At 53.6% G+C, this 18,011-nt stretch overlaps 2 protein-coding genes across 5 annotated transcripts in view; one reads left to right on the forward strand and one right to left on the reverse strand.

Annotated features, from left to right (window-relative positions):
* The window catches only part of Ppp1r13b (protein phosphatase 1 regulatory subunit 13B), a 77,863-nt gene extending 72,427 nt beyond the window's left edge, over positions 1-5,436 (forward strand). For all 3 annotated transcript variants that reach the window (XM_027946617.2, XM_027946618.2, XM_071607487.1), the window contains 5 exons: positions 156-293; positions 369-502; positions 1,635-1,801; positions 3,345-3,544; positions 4,294-5,436. In XM_027946617.2, the coding sequence (XP_027802418.1) occupies positions 156-293; positions 369-502; positions 1,635-1,801; positions 3,345-3,544; positions 4,294-4,335 (681 nt within the window). In that variant the 3' untranslated portion in view covers positions 4,336-5,436. The remainder of the gene's footprint in view (positions 1-155; positions 294-368; positions 503-1,634; positions 1,802-3,344; positions 3,545-4,293) is intronic.
* Positions 5,437-5,522: 86 nt separating this feature from the next.
* Zfyve21 (zinc finger FYVE-type containing 21) lies at positions 5,523-17,767 on the reverse strand. Of its 2 annotated transcripts, XM_027946623.2 has the most exons (8): positions 17,559-17,767; positions 10,297-10,347; positions 9,693-9,861; positions 9,035-9,110; positions 8,854-8,945; positions 8,353-8,403; positions 6,268-6,410; positions 5,523-6,107 (listed from the first exon to the last, which is right to left on the reverse strand). In XM_027946623.2, exons 1-8 carry the CDS (start codon positions 17,694-17,696, stop codon positions 6,072-6,074), a joined length of 756 nt encoding a protein of 251 aa, XP_027802424.1. In that variant the 5' UTR covers positions 17,697-17,767; the 3' UTR covers positions 5,523-6,071. The 2 variants fall into 2 exon arrangements, with proteins under 2 accessions (XP_027802424.1, XP_027802423.1); XM_027946622.2 differs by lacking the exon at positions 8,353-8,403 and having other exon boundaries at positions 17,559-17,765.
* Between the last annotated feature and the right edge of the window lie 244 nt (positions 17,768-18,011).

Here is an 18,011-nt window from a genome sequence, read left to right on the forward strand (position 1 = left end):
CTCAGGCCCATGCCACTGCCCTCCTCAGGTAGCCCCCGGGCTCTCTTGGAGAGCCACTGCCTTAGGGTTTAGTTCCTGCTGTTCCTTCCTATGGGTTTAGGTCTTGGACTAGCCCTCCCTTCATAGGTCATTGAAAGCATGCTTCCTTTCCACAGAGCAAGCGGACCAACCTGAAGAAGCCCAACTCCGAGCGGACAGGGCATGGGCTGAGAGTACGCTTCAACCCCCTGGCACTGCTGCTAGATGCTTCTCTGGAAGGAGAGTTTGATCTGGTGCAGAGGATAATCTATGAGGTGAGCCATACCCACCCCATGGGTGCTGCAGGGGATGGAGGACTGGCTCTAATGTGTCCCATGTCCTTGTCCTAGGTGGAGGACCCCAGCAAGCCCAATGATGAAGGGATCACCCCACTACACAACGCGGTGTGTGCCGGTCACCATCATATTGTGAAGTTCCTGCTGGACTTCGGGGTCAATGTGAATGCTGCTGATAGTGATGGATGGTGAGGGCCCCCAACGGGTTAGGTTGAGGCTCACTTTCTCCTATCTTACAAAAGGAAAAAGCGCATGGTCAAGAAAATTGGGGGGGCTGGGGATGTGGCTCAATCGGTAGCGCGCTCGCCTGGCATGCGTGGGGTGCTGGGGGCGCTGGGTTCGATCCTCAGCACCACATAAAAAAATAAAGATGTTGTGTCCACTGAAAACCAAAAATAAATATTAAAAAAAATAATTAAAAAAAAAGAAAATTGGGAAGTATGTATGGCAAGAATACCCATCAGTTCATTCCCCGAAAGACAGCTGTTGCCAGCATTTTGTTGCATATCTTTCTCCTAATTATTCACTCTTCCTTTATTCAGACATTTTGTATGAAATACGAATTCACATGTATGAATATGTGAACAGTAAATCCAGAAAGCCCCCTTTGTTATTGGTTTAGGTGTATGTGTTCTTGTTTCCATTTGCCTTCAGGATCAGGACTCGGCTGCTGTGCAGGGCAGGGCCTGTGGTCTCACTGCGGGTATTTTGAACTTATAGCTTTCACTGTGCTGTTTATTTATTTATTTATTTATTTTTAAAATTATTATAAAATACACATAAGATTTGCCATCTTAGCCGTTTGTAAAGGTCCACTCAGCATGTTAAGTGCATTGACATTTCTGTGCAGTGAGCATATTTATAAGCCATTCCTTAAACTGTTCTCTGCCTGTCCCCTTCTCAAAAACTGATATGTGGCCAGGCATGGTGGCACACTCCTATAATCCCAACAGCTTGGGAGGCTGAAGCAGGAGGATCGTGAATTCAAAGCCAACCTCAACAGCAGCGAGGCGCTAAGCAATTCAATGTGACTCTGTCTCTAAATAAAATACAAAAAAGGGCTGGGGATGGGGGTCAATGGTTAAGTGCCCCTGAGTTCAATCCCTGATACCAAAAAAAAAAAAGAAAAAAATCAAAAAATAAAATTGATATATGGTCCACAATCCATCAGTGGAGGTCAGATCTTTAAAAACACATGGAGAAACTTGCCCAGTACGAAGGCATGGCACCTTTGTAAGGATTCCTTTGAGGGTCGCATCACACAGGAGCCAGGTAGCCCTGGACAGCACCAGACCCACACCCTCGCCCCTCTGGTTCTAGGACACCACTACACTGCGCAGCCTCTTGCAACAGCGTGCACCTCTGCAAGCAGCTGGTGGAGAGTGGAGCTGCCATCTTTGCCTCAACCATCAGTGACATCGAGACTGCTGCAGACAAGTGTGAGGAGATGGAGGAAGGCTACATCCAGTGTTCCCAGTTTCTGTATGGTATGTAGGGTGTCTGGTGCATCTTGGCTTCTTCACCCGGGCAGGGCAGCATCGTGTGCAGAGGTGCTGCCACAGTAATCCCAATGGCCAGAGAGTGTGCTTGAGTGCTCCTGGTCTTTGAAACTGGGTACGCTGCCCACTCACTCCTGCAAACACATTTGAATATCCACATTGTCAGAGGGATTCTGTGCTGTTGCTAAAAAGTAAAAGTGACCTCACTGTGCTTTGCACAGAGGTTCCCCTTGGGGCACAGGGGCTGGGTGTGTGGATGGCTGGGCAGCACTCATCTGTTCACTGGCTGCTGTGATACACCAGCACTTGCAGTGGGGCCACTCCATCCCTGTGCTGGCCTGGGGTTGGCCACTTATCCCCTGAACCATTTGATGGGTGAAGCTCTTCCCCTGATCAAGCTGTCGTAGCCAGTGGGGTCAGGTTTCCCCAGAGCTTGGATGTTTTCTCTGTTCCAAGGGTTAGGCAGTCACAGGCATTCATTCTATATATGCCAAGCCCTGTGGTAGGCCCTGGGAGAGTGACATAGAGCCGGCCGACAGGTTCCTACAGTGTTGTGGGACTCAGCAAGCACAGAGGCTGCCATCACAGCAGCACTTACTGAGGGAAGATGGCTCCCCAGTGTGACTCTGCTGCCTCTAGAAATGAAATGTCCCACAGAAGACCCTTTCTCGGGGCACTCCATGTAGTGCTTGGCCATGCATTCACTCTGCAGCCACGGCACAGGGTCGTGAGCAGTTGCTGCTGCTTAGCCACCAACTTCTGAAAGTTTGTTCTAAGTTTTATCTTAAAAAATGCCCTTTAGAACAACGTACCTCTACCTCTGGAACCAGCATTTCAGTAGAACTTCATATCCAGGAGTTCCACATCTGGCTTCAACCTATACCATGGATCGAAATCTGAAAAGCCAGGCATGGTGGCACATGTTTGTAATCCCAGCAGCTCAGGAAACTGAGACAGGAAGATAGCAACTTAGCAAGGGCCTATCTCAAAATTTTAAAATAAAAAGGACTGGGGAAGTAGTTCAGTGACAAAGTGCTCCTGGGTTTAGTCCCCAGTATAAAAAAAGAGAAAGAAAATATCTGAAAAACAGTGACATCTGCACTGAATGTATAGATTCCCTTTCCTTGTCATTATTCTCTAAACCCACTTACCTTGCCTCAGGTATAGTAAGTAATCTAGAGATGATGTACACAAGGACACATGTAGGTTATATGTGGACACCACTGCCATTTTGGCAAGAAGGACTCGAGCACCTGAGGATCTCTGTATCTGCAGGGTTTCTGGAACCACACCTCATGGACACAGAGGGACAAGTGTACTATCTTGCAGGGATGGAGAGAGGGTTGTGTGCAGTAAGCTGAAGGGCTCAGCTAGGCCTGGGAAGTGTCAGGTGGAATGACCCTGTTTCTAACCTCACTGGCCTGCAGCCCATGTGAGCCACCTTGAGCAGCAGAGTGTCGCCTTGTTCCTTGGTGGGCTGCTTTCTCTGGACTGCCCTTGCTGAGGCCTTACTGTGGCTTTCTGGTCCCAGGGGTACAGGAGAAGCTGGGAGTGATGAACAAAGGTGCAGTCTACGCCCTGTGGGACTACGAGGCCCAGAACAGCGACGAGCTGTCCTTCCACGAAGGCGATGCCATCACCATCCTGAGGCGCAAGGACGAAAGCGAGACGGACTGGTGGTGGGCTCGGCTCGGGGACCGGGAGGGCTATGTGCCCAAAAACCTGCTGGGGGTAAGCATGTGGTATGCTAGAAGGTTATGTTGGAAAGTCAGCTGGTTTTGTGTACTTGGCCAAAATCACAGGATCCCCCTCTTGGCCTGGGTTCTGGTTCTATTGGGGACCGGGGGGGGGGGGGGGGCACCTTTCTTAAAGCCTCAGCAGCCTGCTCTGCACATGGGCAAGCCCCTGCTCTGCAGAGTTGAGGTGCTGGGATTCAGGCAGAGCTCTTGGAGGTGACTGGCCTGCACCCACCCCTGGAGCAGCTGGGCCATGTGGAGGCCAGGAGCACTGGCTAGCTGCTGCCCAGTGTGCTCTGCTCATGGCACACTTTGGCAAGCAGCTAGGCCACCCACCTAGACCTTCCCCATCTTGACAGGTGGCGGGCTGGGGCAGATTCTGTAGGTTGCCAGCTGTCTCCTTCATGGCAGAGGGCCACCCTGCTTGCTTCTCCCATGTGCTGTGACAGAACTGTCAGGTGTTCCTCATCCACTGGCAGATGCCTGCCCTGAGGGAGCTTATGCTGTCAACGGCCTAGTGGACAGTGATGCATTTTAGGGTGGCATGAAGTGCTGCCAGAAAGATAGGAACAGATCACTCTGGGGTGGGATCCTTTGAAATAGTAGTTTGGGAGAGTCTCAGAGGAGAGGGGTAGCTGTGTTTGGGCCAAGGAGGACAAGCCTTCCGGGGGCATGCAGAGGCAGATGTGAAAGGCCCCTGGAGGCCAGTTCCTGGTCACCCCAGCCGTGTCCATTTCTTCCCAGTTGTATCCACGGATCAAGCCCCGGCAGCGAACACTTGCCTAAGCTTCCCCCTGGAGCACCACAGTCTTGCTGGCTCCCAGGAGCTGCTGGAGAGGATCAGCTGTCCGGGGAAAGCTGACGCTAGGATGGCCTCATGGTGCTCACTTTAGCAGACACCACCCATAATGTGAATTCCTGCACTTCCCAGGTGAGGCCTTCTCCAGTCCACCGCAGCTGGGAGAGGTACTTTTGCTTCCAAGAGGACCGAGTTTTGCCAATTACTGTAAATCCAAATAAACACCCAGCTTTCAGAACTCCCACCCCTGTTGCCAATAAGAAGCCCTGTAATTATTAGGACCCCTGTTGGTTGCCAGTGAAGATTGAGCTCTGACCTGGCCCTGAGGCCACCTCTTGTACCCCCACCGTGAAACCAAGCTGCTGCCAGATGCCCCCACTGCAGCCCACCTCTGAGAGCCCCAGAACCCACCCTTCCTTACCTCCCCACAGTTGTTCCTTTTACTACCAAAGGAGCCGCTGTGGGCATACTGTCCTGTGGTTGCCCCTGTGGATATCCCCAGGGGTCTTTCTGCACAGATGAGTGGAGTGTCCAGCTTCTTGCTGGCCCTTTGCTGGGGCTGGACTTCCATTTCTGGGCACACATGGTTCGGATTCCTACAGCCTCTGGCTGCACACCTTGAATCTGTTTTTGTTCTGAGTATAGTCAGACACAAGTCTGGGCAAGGACAGGTCAAGGCCTCTGAGGCAGCAGCAGCAGGGCAGGGACCAGTCCAGACAAAGCCAGCTGGAAGGCAGCAGTGCTGGCCCTGATCCCTGGTTCCACACAAGGCAGACCCTGAACTGGAACCTGAATTGTGTGGACAGGCTTTTTATACACCAAGATTATTTTTCAACTAGACCATTCAAAACTACCAGAACTATGTTGGAAATGTTCTTTCTCATTAACACACAGGCCCTTAGGCTTTATTTTCCATGTGCATCTTGTGTATGATCTGTGTGTAAATATGTGTATGGACTCAGAGGCAGAGCTGCAGTTGATGGCTGACTGCACAGGGTGTGGCACTGAGTGACACCACTGGGAGCAGCTCTGCTGTCCCCGACACTGCTGACGCTGTGTAAATGTGCACAATAAACTGCTGTCTCACACCCAGCTGTGTCTTGTGTTCTGGAGGCAGGATTGAGCTAAGCCACACACTCAGGTTAGAGGGACACAGTAAGACCAGAGCCTGCTCTGTACTTCCAAAATAGGTTTTAATCATATGCTTTATATACAGATTGCTGTACAGTCATTTTAATAAGATGAAAGAGTAAGTGAAAAGTAGAAAAGAAGGCTGATGCTGTCTGCTTTATGAAGTATCAAAGGATTGTTCATTGCCCCAAATTAGTGACAAGGTCAATGGAGAGTCTATAAACAGGCTAAGGCAACATTGTAAATTGGCTACTGGAAACGGACAGGCTCCAGTGCAAACTAGAGGCCAAAGTTACCACCACTCACTTTGTTTCTGTGGGAGAACTAGTGAAGTGAGCACTGATGGGCCTGGACACGTCATACAGGTTATGCTAAAATTAGCTCAGCAGTAATAGCTCAGCCTCCAAGACTCTGACGCGCAGCTGTGTGAAGCATTAACTGAGCTGCGTGCATACGGCACTAGGTAAGTGAACACTTTGCTGCTCTAAATAGGTGGATTGTATTTCTCAACATAGCAGGGTGAAGCCCTGTGGTGCCTGGCCAGGGGCAAGTGGCTTAGCCCTGGTGACAGTTGCACTCCTTCAGCTCACGGTCACTGGTCCCGAGATTCATAGAGGAGCTTGGCGGCCTGCAGGGTGATCAAAAATAAACACCAGAAAGCACACCCAGCCCCGCACCCAGCTGCGCCAAGCCCTGTGTCTTCCAAAGGCACTGCTTTGGCAGGTCCTTCTCTGGGAAAAGCCGGCTCTCCTCTGAGCCCATAAGCCGTCCGCCCACACCCATGGTACCTTATGCATGGCTACCAGCCATGCTGTTGCCTGCCTCCTGCTGGTATTTGCATCCTCCCCTGCGGTCAGCTTCAGCTGGGCCTCGCCCTCTGTACCTGGCACCGTGTACTGCAGGAACATGCCTGTGGCCCGAGCATTACCTCCTGGAAGAAGGGGACGATGTGAGGTGGCCAAAAGGGGCCCTGATGAAATGGTGGCCAGTGCTGACCCACCCTGTGCTACTCAGGAAGCAGCCCTGTTGGGACCATGCGGTGATGAGAGCCCCTGTCTCTGTGGAGAACACAAGTTCAACCTGGTCTGGTGCCTCCAGGGACAAACTCGTGGAGCTGCATCACCAAGAAAACTGTTCTTGGAAAATCCAGAAACTGCTGCACCTCCTGAGTCCCATGGAGCCCGTTCCTGCCTCCAGAGAACTCCCAGATAATACCTGTCCACAGCCAGGGCTGCAGGAGTGCTGAAGCCATCTCAAGAGCACTGGTCATCAGACAGGCCAACTGGACAGTCACTTCATAGCTGGTTTCATACCTAGAGGTCAGAGGCTACCGCCATCCTCTACTGAGACCAGGACCTCAGCTGAGCAGACCGTTGATGTCAGAGAGACGCCACACCATCCTATCACGTGCTGCTCCCTCAGACCTGATGGGAGGCCATCAAGGTCTGGTTTGGGAGCTGGGTGGCAAAGACCCAGTCTCCCGTTCCTGGGCTGTGATCAGCTGCCCCAGACACTGTGACTTGACTCTAGCACCTGCTCAACAAACAAAGCACTGGAGAAAGGACCACAGGTCTCACAGGGCCCCTGTGCAGCTGCACCTGTAGCCTTCTACCTGGTGACAGGAGGAAGCCCCACATTCACGATGAGTCACCATGGAGATCAGTCACAGCTGATTCCCACTGGTTAGCAGGTGAGTGCACTGACTGTAAGGCCGGTGGTCTTTAGGAAGGGGCCTGACCAACACAAGAGCACCGTGTCCGCTGCAGAACTGTGTCCAGAGCTTCCTGAGCTGCTCCTGCACAAGCCCAGGGCTCCTGCCGAAGATCTCAGGCTGAGCTGCCCCCCCGAGACTTCGCAGCAGGCAGACCTTGGCTCTGCCCACCACCTGTAAATACTGGAACATGGCCATGGGCCCCTGTTGTCTATGAGGTTTTTGCCCTTTGACCAGAAAACCCTTCCTTTCTGGCTCTCAAAAGAACAAGTGTCATGCTGCTCTAATAGCCCAGGCTGCTGGGCAGCTCCTCAGGCTGCTGCAGCTCAAGAAGTGGTTCACACTATCCCTACTCCCACCCTCCACAGGAAGAAGGGTTATAGGACTTTAAGGAAGGGATCTAAGAAAATGCTGGGCAGTACAGGGGTCACTACTCCCAAAACCTTCTGAGGACATGTGGTGCCAGTAGTCCTATGACCTGCCCAGCAGAAAGTCTACCTACACTCACAGGACCTGCCAGAGGCCATCCCTGTCCTGGCCACCTTCCCCATGGCCTTGGGAGGGGTTGTGGTGAATTGTATTCCTGGCCTTGGGCTCCCTAGGTGAAGGCAGGCAGCAGGGTCATGGGGGCTGACCCTAGCTTATCCAAGTACTGCCCTTGGCACCAGGGTTTCTTCAGCCAGCTCGCTGCCTCATGTGTGTCCCTACATTCAGGGAACACAGGTAGAACAGCATAGGCCTGATATACTCAGTGCTGCTTCAGGGGCTGAGACAAAGGTGCTAAGAGCCAGAAAGTCACAGTGGGCACAGCTAGCCAGGCCACAGGGTGGCAAGCTGCTGCCCTCTCCACAGGCCCAGTGCCTCTGGGCTTCCTCAGCTGCTCAGGGCTGGCAGACACTGACAAAAAGCCAGCAACTATGTGGTAATGCTTCTTCCCTGAAATAGAAGAACTAAGCAAATATATTTTCTTCTGGGACATTTTCATTTATACTCTGTAGACCCATGTACTGGGCCCACTGTTTAACACAAATCAGCCAAAAGAAGTGAGTTTTACAAGGAACCTTGGCATGAACCATCCACCCCAGACAGAAGCAAAGTGGCCAGAGGAGAAACAGGGCCCATTGCATGCTGGAGGGAGTGGCCAACAGAAAACGAGGCTGACCTTTGGAGGCGGGCTGGCTCTCCAGGACGCTGTAAGTGTGTGTGTCTTTTTCTACGTCAAGAAGGTAGGCAGGCAGTGGAGAGAAGAACAATCAAGAGCCACTCAGAAAACGGAGAGCAAGAGGTTAGGTCAGGTGGTTTCTTCAACACCATCTTCAGGTTTGGAACAGGGACACATGCAGGTCAACCACCTCAGGAGGAGGCAGTGGGAGCGAGTGCCACTTTTCTGCCAGCCGCCACTCCACCAGTTATAGCACTAGGAGCACTGTCCAATAGTGAGTGGGGCGATCTACACAGTGGGACACCATCGAGACAGGCATGCAGAGCTTCCTCCTTTATCTTAAGGTTTTAAGTCCCTGCTCACCTGGCACATTCTAAATCCACTGACTGAAGACAAGCCTCACAGAAGAGAAAGGCAGGCCTCTTGGGCCCAAATGCTCATGCCTGCTGTCCCCCTCATGTGACCATACCCTCCTGCTCAGGAAGGCCACCAAGCACATACCTCCAGGAGCAAAGCCTTCCGTGAGAACCTGCACAGTGGAGATGTGTGCGACCTCAATTTCACAATGGCTGTCCCCGTCCAGAATCAAGCATCTACCCAAACAAAAGGGTTCCAACTACATGACTGAGGCCCACAACACGTGACAGCACCATCCAGCACCAAGTGGGGTTCTGGCTCTTACCTCTGGTTGTTGGAAAGACGACAAACCATGGTTTCAGATTTTTCTGAGTTTCCAAAAGTCACAGTGAAGGTGGCTCCTTGGGAGACAAAAACCAAATGAGCAAATTCCATGTGCTGCTTCCACTTGCCCTCCCCAGGCTGCACACGCTCACCCTCGCCTCCCACAGAGACAAGCGGAGGCAGGGTAAGCCCCATGGAGCAAAAGGCAGCAGTGAGTGGAGGCCAAGTGGAGGCCAAGAAATCAAACAGGGAATCGGTCTTGCTGCCTGTAGAGCACCTGGGATTTTTTTTTTTTTTTTTTAAACATCCTTTAAGGAAAGGACACAAGGCCCAGACCAGAGCAGCAGTAGGCCTGTGGCCAGGCGGACTGCTCATGCCCCAGAGGCTCTGAGGCAGACACGGCCCCTGGGGTTCTCCCACCTCATCCCAGGACAGCCTCAGAGCCAGGGCTGCACCTGCTGAGGCTGCTGTCTCTGGACCACTTCTCTGAGGGCCACAGTCACAAATGACAGCCACCTGAAGGCTATGCCCAGGGAAGTCAGAACCACACTGTAGACATTTCCACCTCTAAAGAGCAGAGCAGGCTCTAGGACTGCTCCTAAACGAATCCAGAGGGCGAGACAGAGGTGGAGTGAGGGGCGCCTGCCCGCTGTGCTTACCACTCAGGAGCACCTTGAGCTGCCTGTCATAGAACTCTGCCTCGCGGTGGGACACGAGGGCGCACTCCGCGCACTGCCGCACAGGGTCCACAAAGCACATGCGTCGCAGTGGCACCTTCTGGCTGCAGCACCTGTCACAGAAGCACTTCCCGCAGCGGCGGCAGTGGTGCTAGCGGCAGAGGCAGGCAGTGAGCACCTGTGTCCTGAGCCTGCCCTGCACCTGAGGCTCTGTGCCACTTCTGTGGGAGCCCAACAAGGGTCTTCCTCACAGGCTCTGCTTAGCTTGGGTCTTTTTAAAAACTAATCAAAAAGGCCACTTTCCAACTTTTTTCAACTTTCAAATCTTGCTGCCCAGGACACCCTTCTTGTGTGCTGCCGAGGCAGGAAGGGTGCTCCTGAGGGCAGCCTGTGGGGCCTGTCCCTGCAGGAGCCCCAGCAGTGCAGAAGCAGCATGTGACGCATCAGGACCCACCAGAACAAGGCATCACTTGAATCCAAAGGATCCTACAGTATCATCCCCTCCCAGAAAGAGGCTTACTGTCCCCCACTGGGTGCCTGCCTGGTGAATGCACCTACCACCACCCACTGGATGGCCTCAGCTCACCTTTCTCGTGATAAAGTCAAACTTGGCATCACATTGCATACATCTCGGACACTAGGAGAGAATGCAACATAGTATTAAAATCCAGCCGTCACTTAGCTAATCTGCTGAGGCAGGGGCAAGAGGGACCGAGACTGTCCAGAAAGCTAATCTCTCGTCCTGCACCTGGAGACAGCCAGCAGCAGGGTAGCATGCCTTAACTCAGGACCCAGCTTAGAAGCCAGGTTCAGTGGGCCCAGCCCCAAGGCCTCAGATGAGACAGATGATTCCAAGACCTGCAGGAGCACCAGCTGGGACTTGGCCTGAATGCCTAGTGGCCAGAGTCTTGCAGGGTCCCCAGGGCATGGGACTAGCTGTCTGCATCACAGTACCTTGGGTCATTTTGACCCCAGATCCAGTGGCAGCACATGCTAGTGGCTTCTGTCCAGCCCTCGTGCTGTTACAGCCAAAGGCTGGCATCATGAAATGACCATGACACTTCACAGCAAGGATTAACCTGGACCAGGAAAGGACATGTTACCACTCTGATTTACAAAGGAAGAATGTCCAGGGAACCTGCTCAAGCAGCGGAACTCCAAGTGATGAAAGTCTACACACTTGAGAGTGGATTCTGGGTTTGGGACCTAACCAGGGCCTGTTAGAGAATATCTGGGACAAGGGGGTTCAATGTGGATAGGCGCCTGGCCTGGAGATGCCCTGACACTGCTTCCTCGAACAGGCACAAGGAGGGGACTGTTGCCCACAGCCCAGGACTCTAGAGGCTACACCTTCTGGCAATTAGACGTCTATGCATTCAGCATTTGCACATGCAGACAGAATGGCTGGGCACCTGCCACGTGGTTAGCATACAGGGCCAGGCCACATGGTGAATAGGGCTGGACAGAGCCCCTCGCAGTGCTTGCCTCCTTTGCTGCACTCCCTCCCGCCTCTGCTGCAGTCCCTCCCACAACAGCAACCAGAGCGCTGTGTGTGCTGCGTTTGGCTCACACTTGAATTTTCTTCAAGGCAGAACCTCAGAATCAAATTAAATAGTCCCAGTTCAGAGAAGCCGTTTCATAGCAACGCCCAGAGCAGAAAACAAATGTTCTCTCTAGGTGGCCTGGTGCCAGTGAAGTCCAGAGAACAAGAATGTCTCCCAGTACTCTAGGACCTCAGGTTCTGTGGCTAGACACCACCAGGGTCACTATGACCCTGAGGAAGTACATTCTCTTCACTATCCCAGAACAGAGCACAGCACGGGAGGCTCTGTGGCTCCTGACCGTGGGGAGTCTGCTCACTCCCAACAGGGCTTGATCATCACCTTCTTTCTGAATTGTCTAAAAGAACCCCATGCCCTGGATAGCCTTGCACACACAGTGCATGACCCCAGCTGGGGCAGATGGGATGCGGGCACCCAGGAGAGGCCTGAGCCTTCACAGACACGGGACAGGGATGTCCTGACACTGAGGAAGCACTGCAGGAAGGGAGGCTGAGAGGCTACAAACCACAGAAACCTGCTTCCAAGCTTGCTTCAGACCATCTGGTCTTCAGCAATCAGAACTGAAATGGATCAATCCCCTTAGAAAGCAAATTAAAAGGCTCACTACAATGCCCAGCATGTTGACCCAACACCCCGCAGTCATTCATGGGTGGTGGTGGTAGCCCTCTACCCAAGACCCTGTGGACTGAGGCCTGTCCAATTCCTGCTGCTGGACCCCTGCCAGCACTGAGCTCCCAGCCCTCTCCTGCAGCCGCAAGCCCAAGGTCATGTTGCACTGTGGGTAGCCTCAGCTAGAAGGCTACCCAAGTCTTCAAGGTCCCCTTGCAGGCAACAGAGACCTTGGAACAAGTCACAACCCAGTCCTCATGTCACCACCTAGGTGACAGCGCTGCCTCGAGCTTCCACTTGTGCACATGCAGCCCTCAGTTGCTTCTGGAACCAGAGGTCCTAGCTTTGTGTACAGTTCCCACTCAGAACACAACCAGGACACACTCAAATTCAGGTAGGTGTCCTGGCACAAACCCCTGTGGCCACAGGGTGGTTTCTGTGAACTTGTTCATCCCCAACTGGGAAGGTTCTGTCCTGAAATGGCCTCCTGCTGGTAGGAGACACGTTGGCTAAGCCAATACAGAGCTGTTCCCATTAATTCCCTGCCTGACACCCAGGTGGCAGACACTAGGACCCTGGCTAGTAAGGAGTTCCATCACACATCCTTCTAACAAAGCAAAGGAAACTATCACCATGAAAATGGAGACTCTCATGCCACGAGCTGTACTTACTTTTCCCCATGTCCCGCTCGCTGGGCTCCCCAGGCCAGGACCTATAGCCCTGGAAGCCTCACAGCCTCTGTGAGGACCTAACTAAAATGTGCCAGGAAGGCTGGAAGGTAGGCAGGGATGGCCTCTTGGTGTGATAGATGCATCCCTGTGATTAGACTTGCCAGAGACCCCAGGTCAGGACATGGCCCTGGGCAGCCAGTGGCAACCTGGACACAAGTGCACAATGAACAGGTTCCTCAGCAGTGGATCCCAAGAGGAACCCGAGGGAGAGATGAAGGCCACTTTGCCCTCAGTGACTAAGGACTCGGTTGAATATTCATCCGGAATTGTCCGCATTCAAGACGTGAGCAGAGACTTCCACAGAGAGCCTCCTTTCCCATTTCAGTGGCCAGGAAGACCAGAGATGGCTTGAATATCTCAAAGAGGAGGCAGGATTGGAAATGGCCACATTATAACAGAGCTGACTCTATCTCACACTGACTATCTAACATGAGTGGCTCCAGATCTTGCAACTAAGGACACAGGGCAGTGCTACACTGTCATCCTGGCGCTCAGCATCCAGTTGAGACTTCAGCTCCTCAACACAGATCTGCAGCTCTGACAGCCTGCACCTGGGGCTGAAAAACTGACAAATGTGGCGTGGCCCATCTGCCCTTGCCTCAGTCCAGAGGAGGAACACGGGCTCACTATGGCCACTGGGCATCTTCTATAACCAGCGACATCAGGTCTGCACAGTGCAGGGACCACAGAGAGTAGCACCTTGTCCCAGATATCTGCCTCAATTGACACCAGCCATATAAACTCTGGTCAGCCAGAAACACAATAAATCATACACTGGCTGCCGCTACAAGTCCCAGAGGCTCTTCACTGTCCTCTCTGCTGCCCTAACTAGCAGACTCATGAACACTCTCCCTGCTCTGCACGCCCCTCCAGGTCTCAGCCTCTTCACATGCAGACCTGGAAGACAATGGCAAGGAGCGGCTGTCAAGGACATAGAACTACCATCACCTACTGCCCTGCCTCGACTCCATGAGCTCTGCATGCTTCCCAAAGGCAGGGGTTTCCCTCGAGTCCATGGACCCCTGTAGATGGTGTTTCCAGCACCAGGCTGGTGCACAGGTACTCTGCAAAAGCTATGCATGTGAGCGGGCAGCCTTGAGGAAGTTCCATCAGGTCCTGAGGGCCTGCTGTAGTACTGGTCCAGTGCAGAAGCCAGTGGTGCTGGGATTCTGCATGCCTCAGGAGGAAGTCCTCAGAGACCCATAGCTGCAAATGTGTCCTCATTTGGAATGCAGAAGGGGCAGGCATCATCCGCACCTCGAGCATTAGAACCTTCTGCCTTGCTCTCCGGTTTTCAGTTTACAGGGTTGTCAGGCAACTCAGCCAGTGAAAGGTGGGGACTGTCCCAGGAGGAGGACACATCCAGGATCCCCTGCCTCGAATGTCGGACAGCTTCTCCTAACATTATCAAAAGCTCAGCCAGCCACAGGGCTTCAGGAAGCTCTGTGCCCCAGGCAGCGTCCTGCCACAGCTGGGGAGGCTATGGCAGCCCTTGGCACCTCACAGGGTGAACCTTACCTGTGGTCCTGGAAAACAATTATGAAATCCCTGCCTTCAGCACTGGCCAAGCACTCCCCTTCCCTGCATGACCTACCGAAGGTTACCAGTGCCCTTGACCCCCCTCTACCGGGCCATGCTTGGCAGGCCATCCAAATCCCCACTCTCTGCCCACAAAGCACTGGCTCAACTTGGGTCGCTACTGACCAAGTGGGGCAAAGGCCCAGATACATGATTGACTGGAGAGAAGCTTCTCTACCAGCAGCCCCGGCCCACCTGGCTTCTGGGTTCAGGCCTTTGACCTACTGATTTACTGTGGAGCTGCCATACTTCCATCCTGAGCCACTCACTGCTCAGGCCCTTTCTGGCCTGACCTGTGAGACACTTGCAGAACTCCCGGTCCAGCTGCCCCATCACGCTACTCAGTTCCTCTCGGGCTGTTGTCCTATTGAATACAACCCCTCCCAAGCCCAGTACCTGGATCCCCACTGGTTCTTCATCTATAGGACCCGTGTGTGGAAATGACAGCATGGGCAGCCACAGCTGTAGGCAGTTCCACAGATGGGAAGGAAGGGCAGGATGGGTTTCAAGGATCAAACTCAAGTCTTTATGGCAGCATGTCCAGCAGCCCGGCCCCAGCCCAGCCTCCAGCTCCCAAAGCACCTTCCAAACTTGCGTGGCATGAGGCCCCACAGGCTCCTGGGAGCACAGCCTTCTTTACCCAGAGAAAACTCTCAGCTCTGGGTCACGATCTCACTGAGAGCCAGAGAGATTCAGGCCCCCCTCTGGAAGGACACATGCATACTCCCCTCAATTTGCAGCATCTCTAAGCCATAACCTTTGTGGGCCACAGTGATCACCTGGCAAGAACCCAGCAGATGCGGGGTGGGCTGGACTTAGACTGACCCAGCTGAAGAAAGGCCAGAGAGAACAGTCAGCGATGTAGGTGCAGTCTCCAGGTGCGGGTGATAGGAGATAGGGGAGGAGATAAGTGGCAGGAGTGACCCTGCTACTCTGTCCTACTGCATTCTCCACTCATTCCAAACCACCAAAAAGCCAGTTCTCCACAGCTGGCTACCTCTGTGCTTGGGTCACCTCCCAGCACAGGTAAGCACAGCACGTGGCCTTCAGAGCAAAGTGGGTGCATCCTGTTCCGCCGAGGGCCAGCAACCAGTACAGGAAGTGACCTGGGGACTATCCCAACCAGTCCAACCTGCTCTTCTTCAAGGCTCCTCCAGAAAACTCTGGCAGGTTCTAGACTCCAGGACCATGCTCCAATAAAATTCAAGAGATTTTTCATTTCAGTGCTAGGGCTGGAGCCCAGGGCCTCATGCATGCTAGGTGAGCGCTCTATCACTGAGCTACAACCCAGCCCTTGAAATACACTTTCTGAAAGTCAGAGCTTTAGGTCCCTCAGATTCTTGGGCCTTCTTGGGCTACTCAGATTGGTGAGTCGTAATTCAGATGCACTGGGGTGAGGATGGTCCTGGGAAACCCCGCCTGCCCTCCAGGGTGGGAACCAAGCTTATTATGAGAGACACCACACCAACAGCATTTCAACTCAGCTTGTCAGCCATGCCAGCATTCCTAAGACAGCCTGGGCAGAGCCCAGTTCCACCTCACCACCCAGCACCTTTATAAGAGCCCAGCTGCAAAGAAAGGCACCTTGCTTAGAGGAAGAGGTGAAACAGTTATCACAGGTAATTCCAAAAGGGCTCACAGGCTTAACTGTGGAAACTAAAATCAGGAAAATATGCTTCGGTAGAAAACACCTTGTCCAGACCACATGTTCTCACACCATCCACAAGGTCCACATGAATGTGAGCATTGTGCATTTGCTACTAAGACTTTATAGGGGCACACCACAAATATATAGTTTCACTTGTCACCTTAAAAACTCTTATTCAAAGATATCATCAGGAGGGCTGGGGATATAGCTCAGTTGGTAGATTGTTTGCCTTACATACATGGGACCCTCTGTTCAATCCCCAGCACCACCACCAAAAAAAAAAAAAAAAAGGATTTCATCAGGGATTGCTTCTTAGCCTTTGGCTTAAGGTCATGTGCAAATGTTTCATTGGGGGTTAGTTAGGGAAAGAACAGTCTAAAAAGTTAAATTCTTAAGGGGCAACAGGACAAAGGCGAGAAATTCCAGTCTAGACTTGCTGGTCTAGCCTTGCTAAGGGCAGCACTTTATCACCCACTTCGGAGTTCTGGTCCCAGCTCTTCCCTATTTGATCTGTCAGTTTATGCTCCCAGCCTGCCGTTGAACAGGTTGTAAGGCCTGCAGGGTTCCTGAGTGAACTAATGAGCCGAAGCACATGTTTACTTCTATCCACAGGAGAGTCATATTACCTTTAAAAATCATCTTTTTCCTCATTTTTTTTATTGTGATACAACACACATAACAAACTTGCCACCTGCCTCATTTCTGCACACACTCTTCAGGGATGCACTCTGTATTACTGCTTAATCAGCTTTAGGGCACAAGCCAGGCTGCCAGGTGGAAAGAGGCCCTGTGAGCTCTGGGGAGTGGGGGGTGGAGAAGCACTAAGGGTAAAGTGCAGAAGGGGAAGGGCAGGAACCCCAGGTACACAGGGACCTGCTCAGAGGGTCAAGGGTGTGACCCCACCCAACACATCCAGGAGTGGCCTGGGCACCCTCTCTGGGCCTCTGGGAGCAGAGTGCTGATCTGCGCCATCTTTCTAAAGGGCTCTGATCTAACTTAAGAGGTGGAAGGTGGCTATTTTCCCCAGCTTCTGGGCGCACAGGTGCCTTCGCAAGGGGCCTGCCAGCTGGCTGCACTAAGAACACCTGATTTCACTCCTCTGCGGTCTGTAGCAGATTCCCCCCAATGGGAGAGAGGAAAATCAGTTATCAGAATTTGTTAAGGGCTTGTAACTTAGAGCAGTTCCAAAAGTCACCAGTACTTTTGGCTTTTTTAGGCATTTTTTATTTTCTCTGGAATAAGAAATTATAAGGAATGCCTGGAATGCCTCCGTTTTCTTAGAAGTGGCCTGGCTTTGCAGACTCCAGAACTTCTGAGTGCAAACTCCGAGGTCTCCAGAGGGCCGCACCCACCCCAGGCCGGAGAGCTCATGGCGCCCCCGTCCTCCCGCCGGCACAAGTGCGGACCGGCCTCGCTTTCTGGAGACCGAGGCTCGCCCCTGCCACTCGCCGAAGTGCACGCGGCAGGCGCGCCTCTAGTCCTCGCCTCCCGCTCCCGCAGCGGGGCGGGGGCAGCGGCTCGGCCCAGGACAGCCGCGGAATCGCAGGCGAGAGGAAGCAGACTTCGAGAGTGGGAAGACAAGAGTGCGGGAACCCCGGAAGGGGAGCCGCGGCCGCGAGGCCCAGCGTGTCCAGGGCAGTGGCCGGGAGGAAGGGGGGGCGGGGGGTTGTCGCGCGCGGGCAGGTCCGAGGGGCCAGGACCAGGCCGGGCGGGGACGCACCTCCTTGTCTGGGACCCACTGCGGTTCCTCCAGGCCGAACGGGCTTCCGAAGGCGCGGTGCTCGGGCACCATGCGCAGGCCGCTTGGGGAGCGCACCAGCTTCTTGGCGTCGTGGCGCGCGGCCACCCCGGAGGACATGTCTCCAACTCGGATCCTAGCGCCGCGGCTTGCGCTCGGCCCCGCACCAGCTGGGCAGAGCTGGGCAGCACCGCCCCGCCCGCGCGGGCTGACAACGCTGGCGCCCAATCGCTAAGCCTGGCCCAGAGCGCGGGCCAATCGGAGTCAGGGATCCGCCCATAGCAATTCTCTCCAGTACGCGCAAGGGCCCCACCTCTGCCACCCTGCGGGCGGCCACCAATCGGCGACGAGGGCCGACCCTGGATCGCTCCGCCCCTCTCCGGGCGATTGAGACTTTTGACTGGTCAGTCACATAGGCACGTCTTCGTGTCTGAT

This window comes from Marmota flaviventris, chromosome 2, assembly GCF_047511675.1.
Source record: "Marmota flaviventris isolate mMarFla1 chromosome 2, mMarFla1.hap1, whole genome shotgun sequence".
NCBI lineage: Eukaryota > Metazoa > Chordata > Mammalia > Rodentia > Sciuridae > Marmota > Marmota flaviventris.

Excerpts from the sequence above, each read along its gene's own strand:
- Zfyve21 (XM_027946623.2), bottom strand. The coding sequence starts at position 17,696 with ATGTCCTCCGGGGTGGCCGCGCGCCACGACGCCAAGAAGCTGGTGCGC. Across the intron at positions 8,404-8,853 it reads GGAAGGCTTTGCTCCTGGAG|AAAAAGACACACACACTTAC; the intron begins GTATGTGCTTGG and ends TTCTTGACGTAG. Across the intron at positions 6,411-8,352 it reads GAGCCAGCCCGCCTCCAAAG|GAGGTAATGCTCGGGCCACA; the intron begins GTCAGCCTCGTT and ends CCCTTCTTCCAG.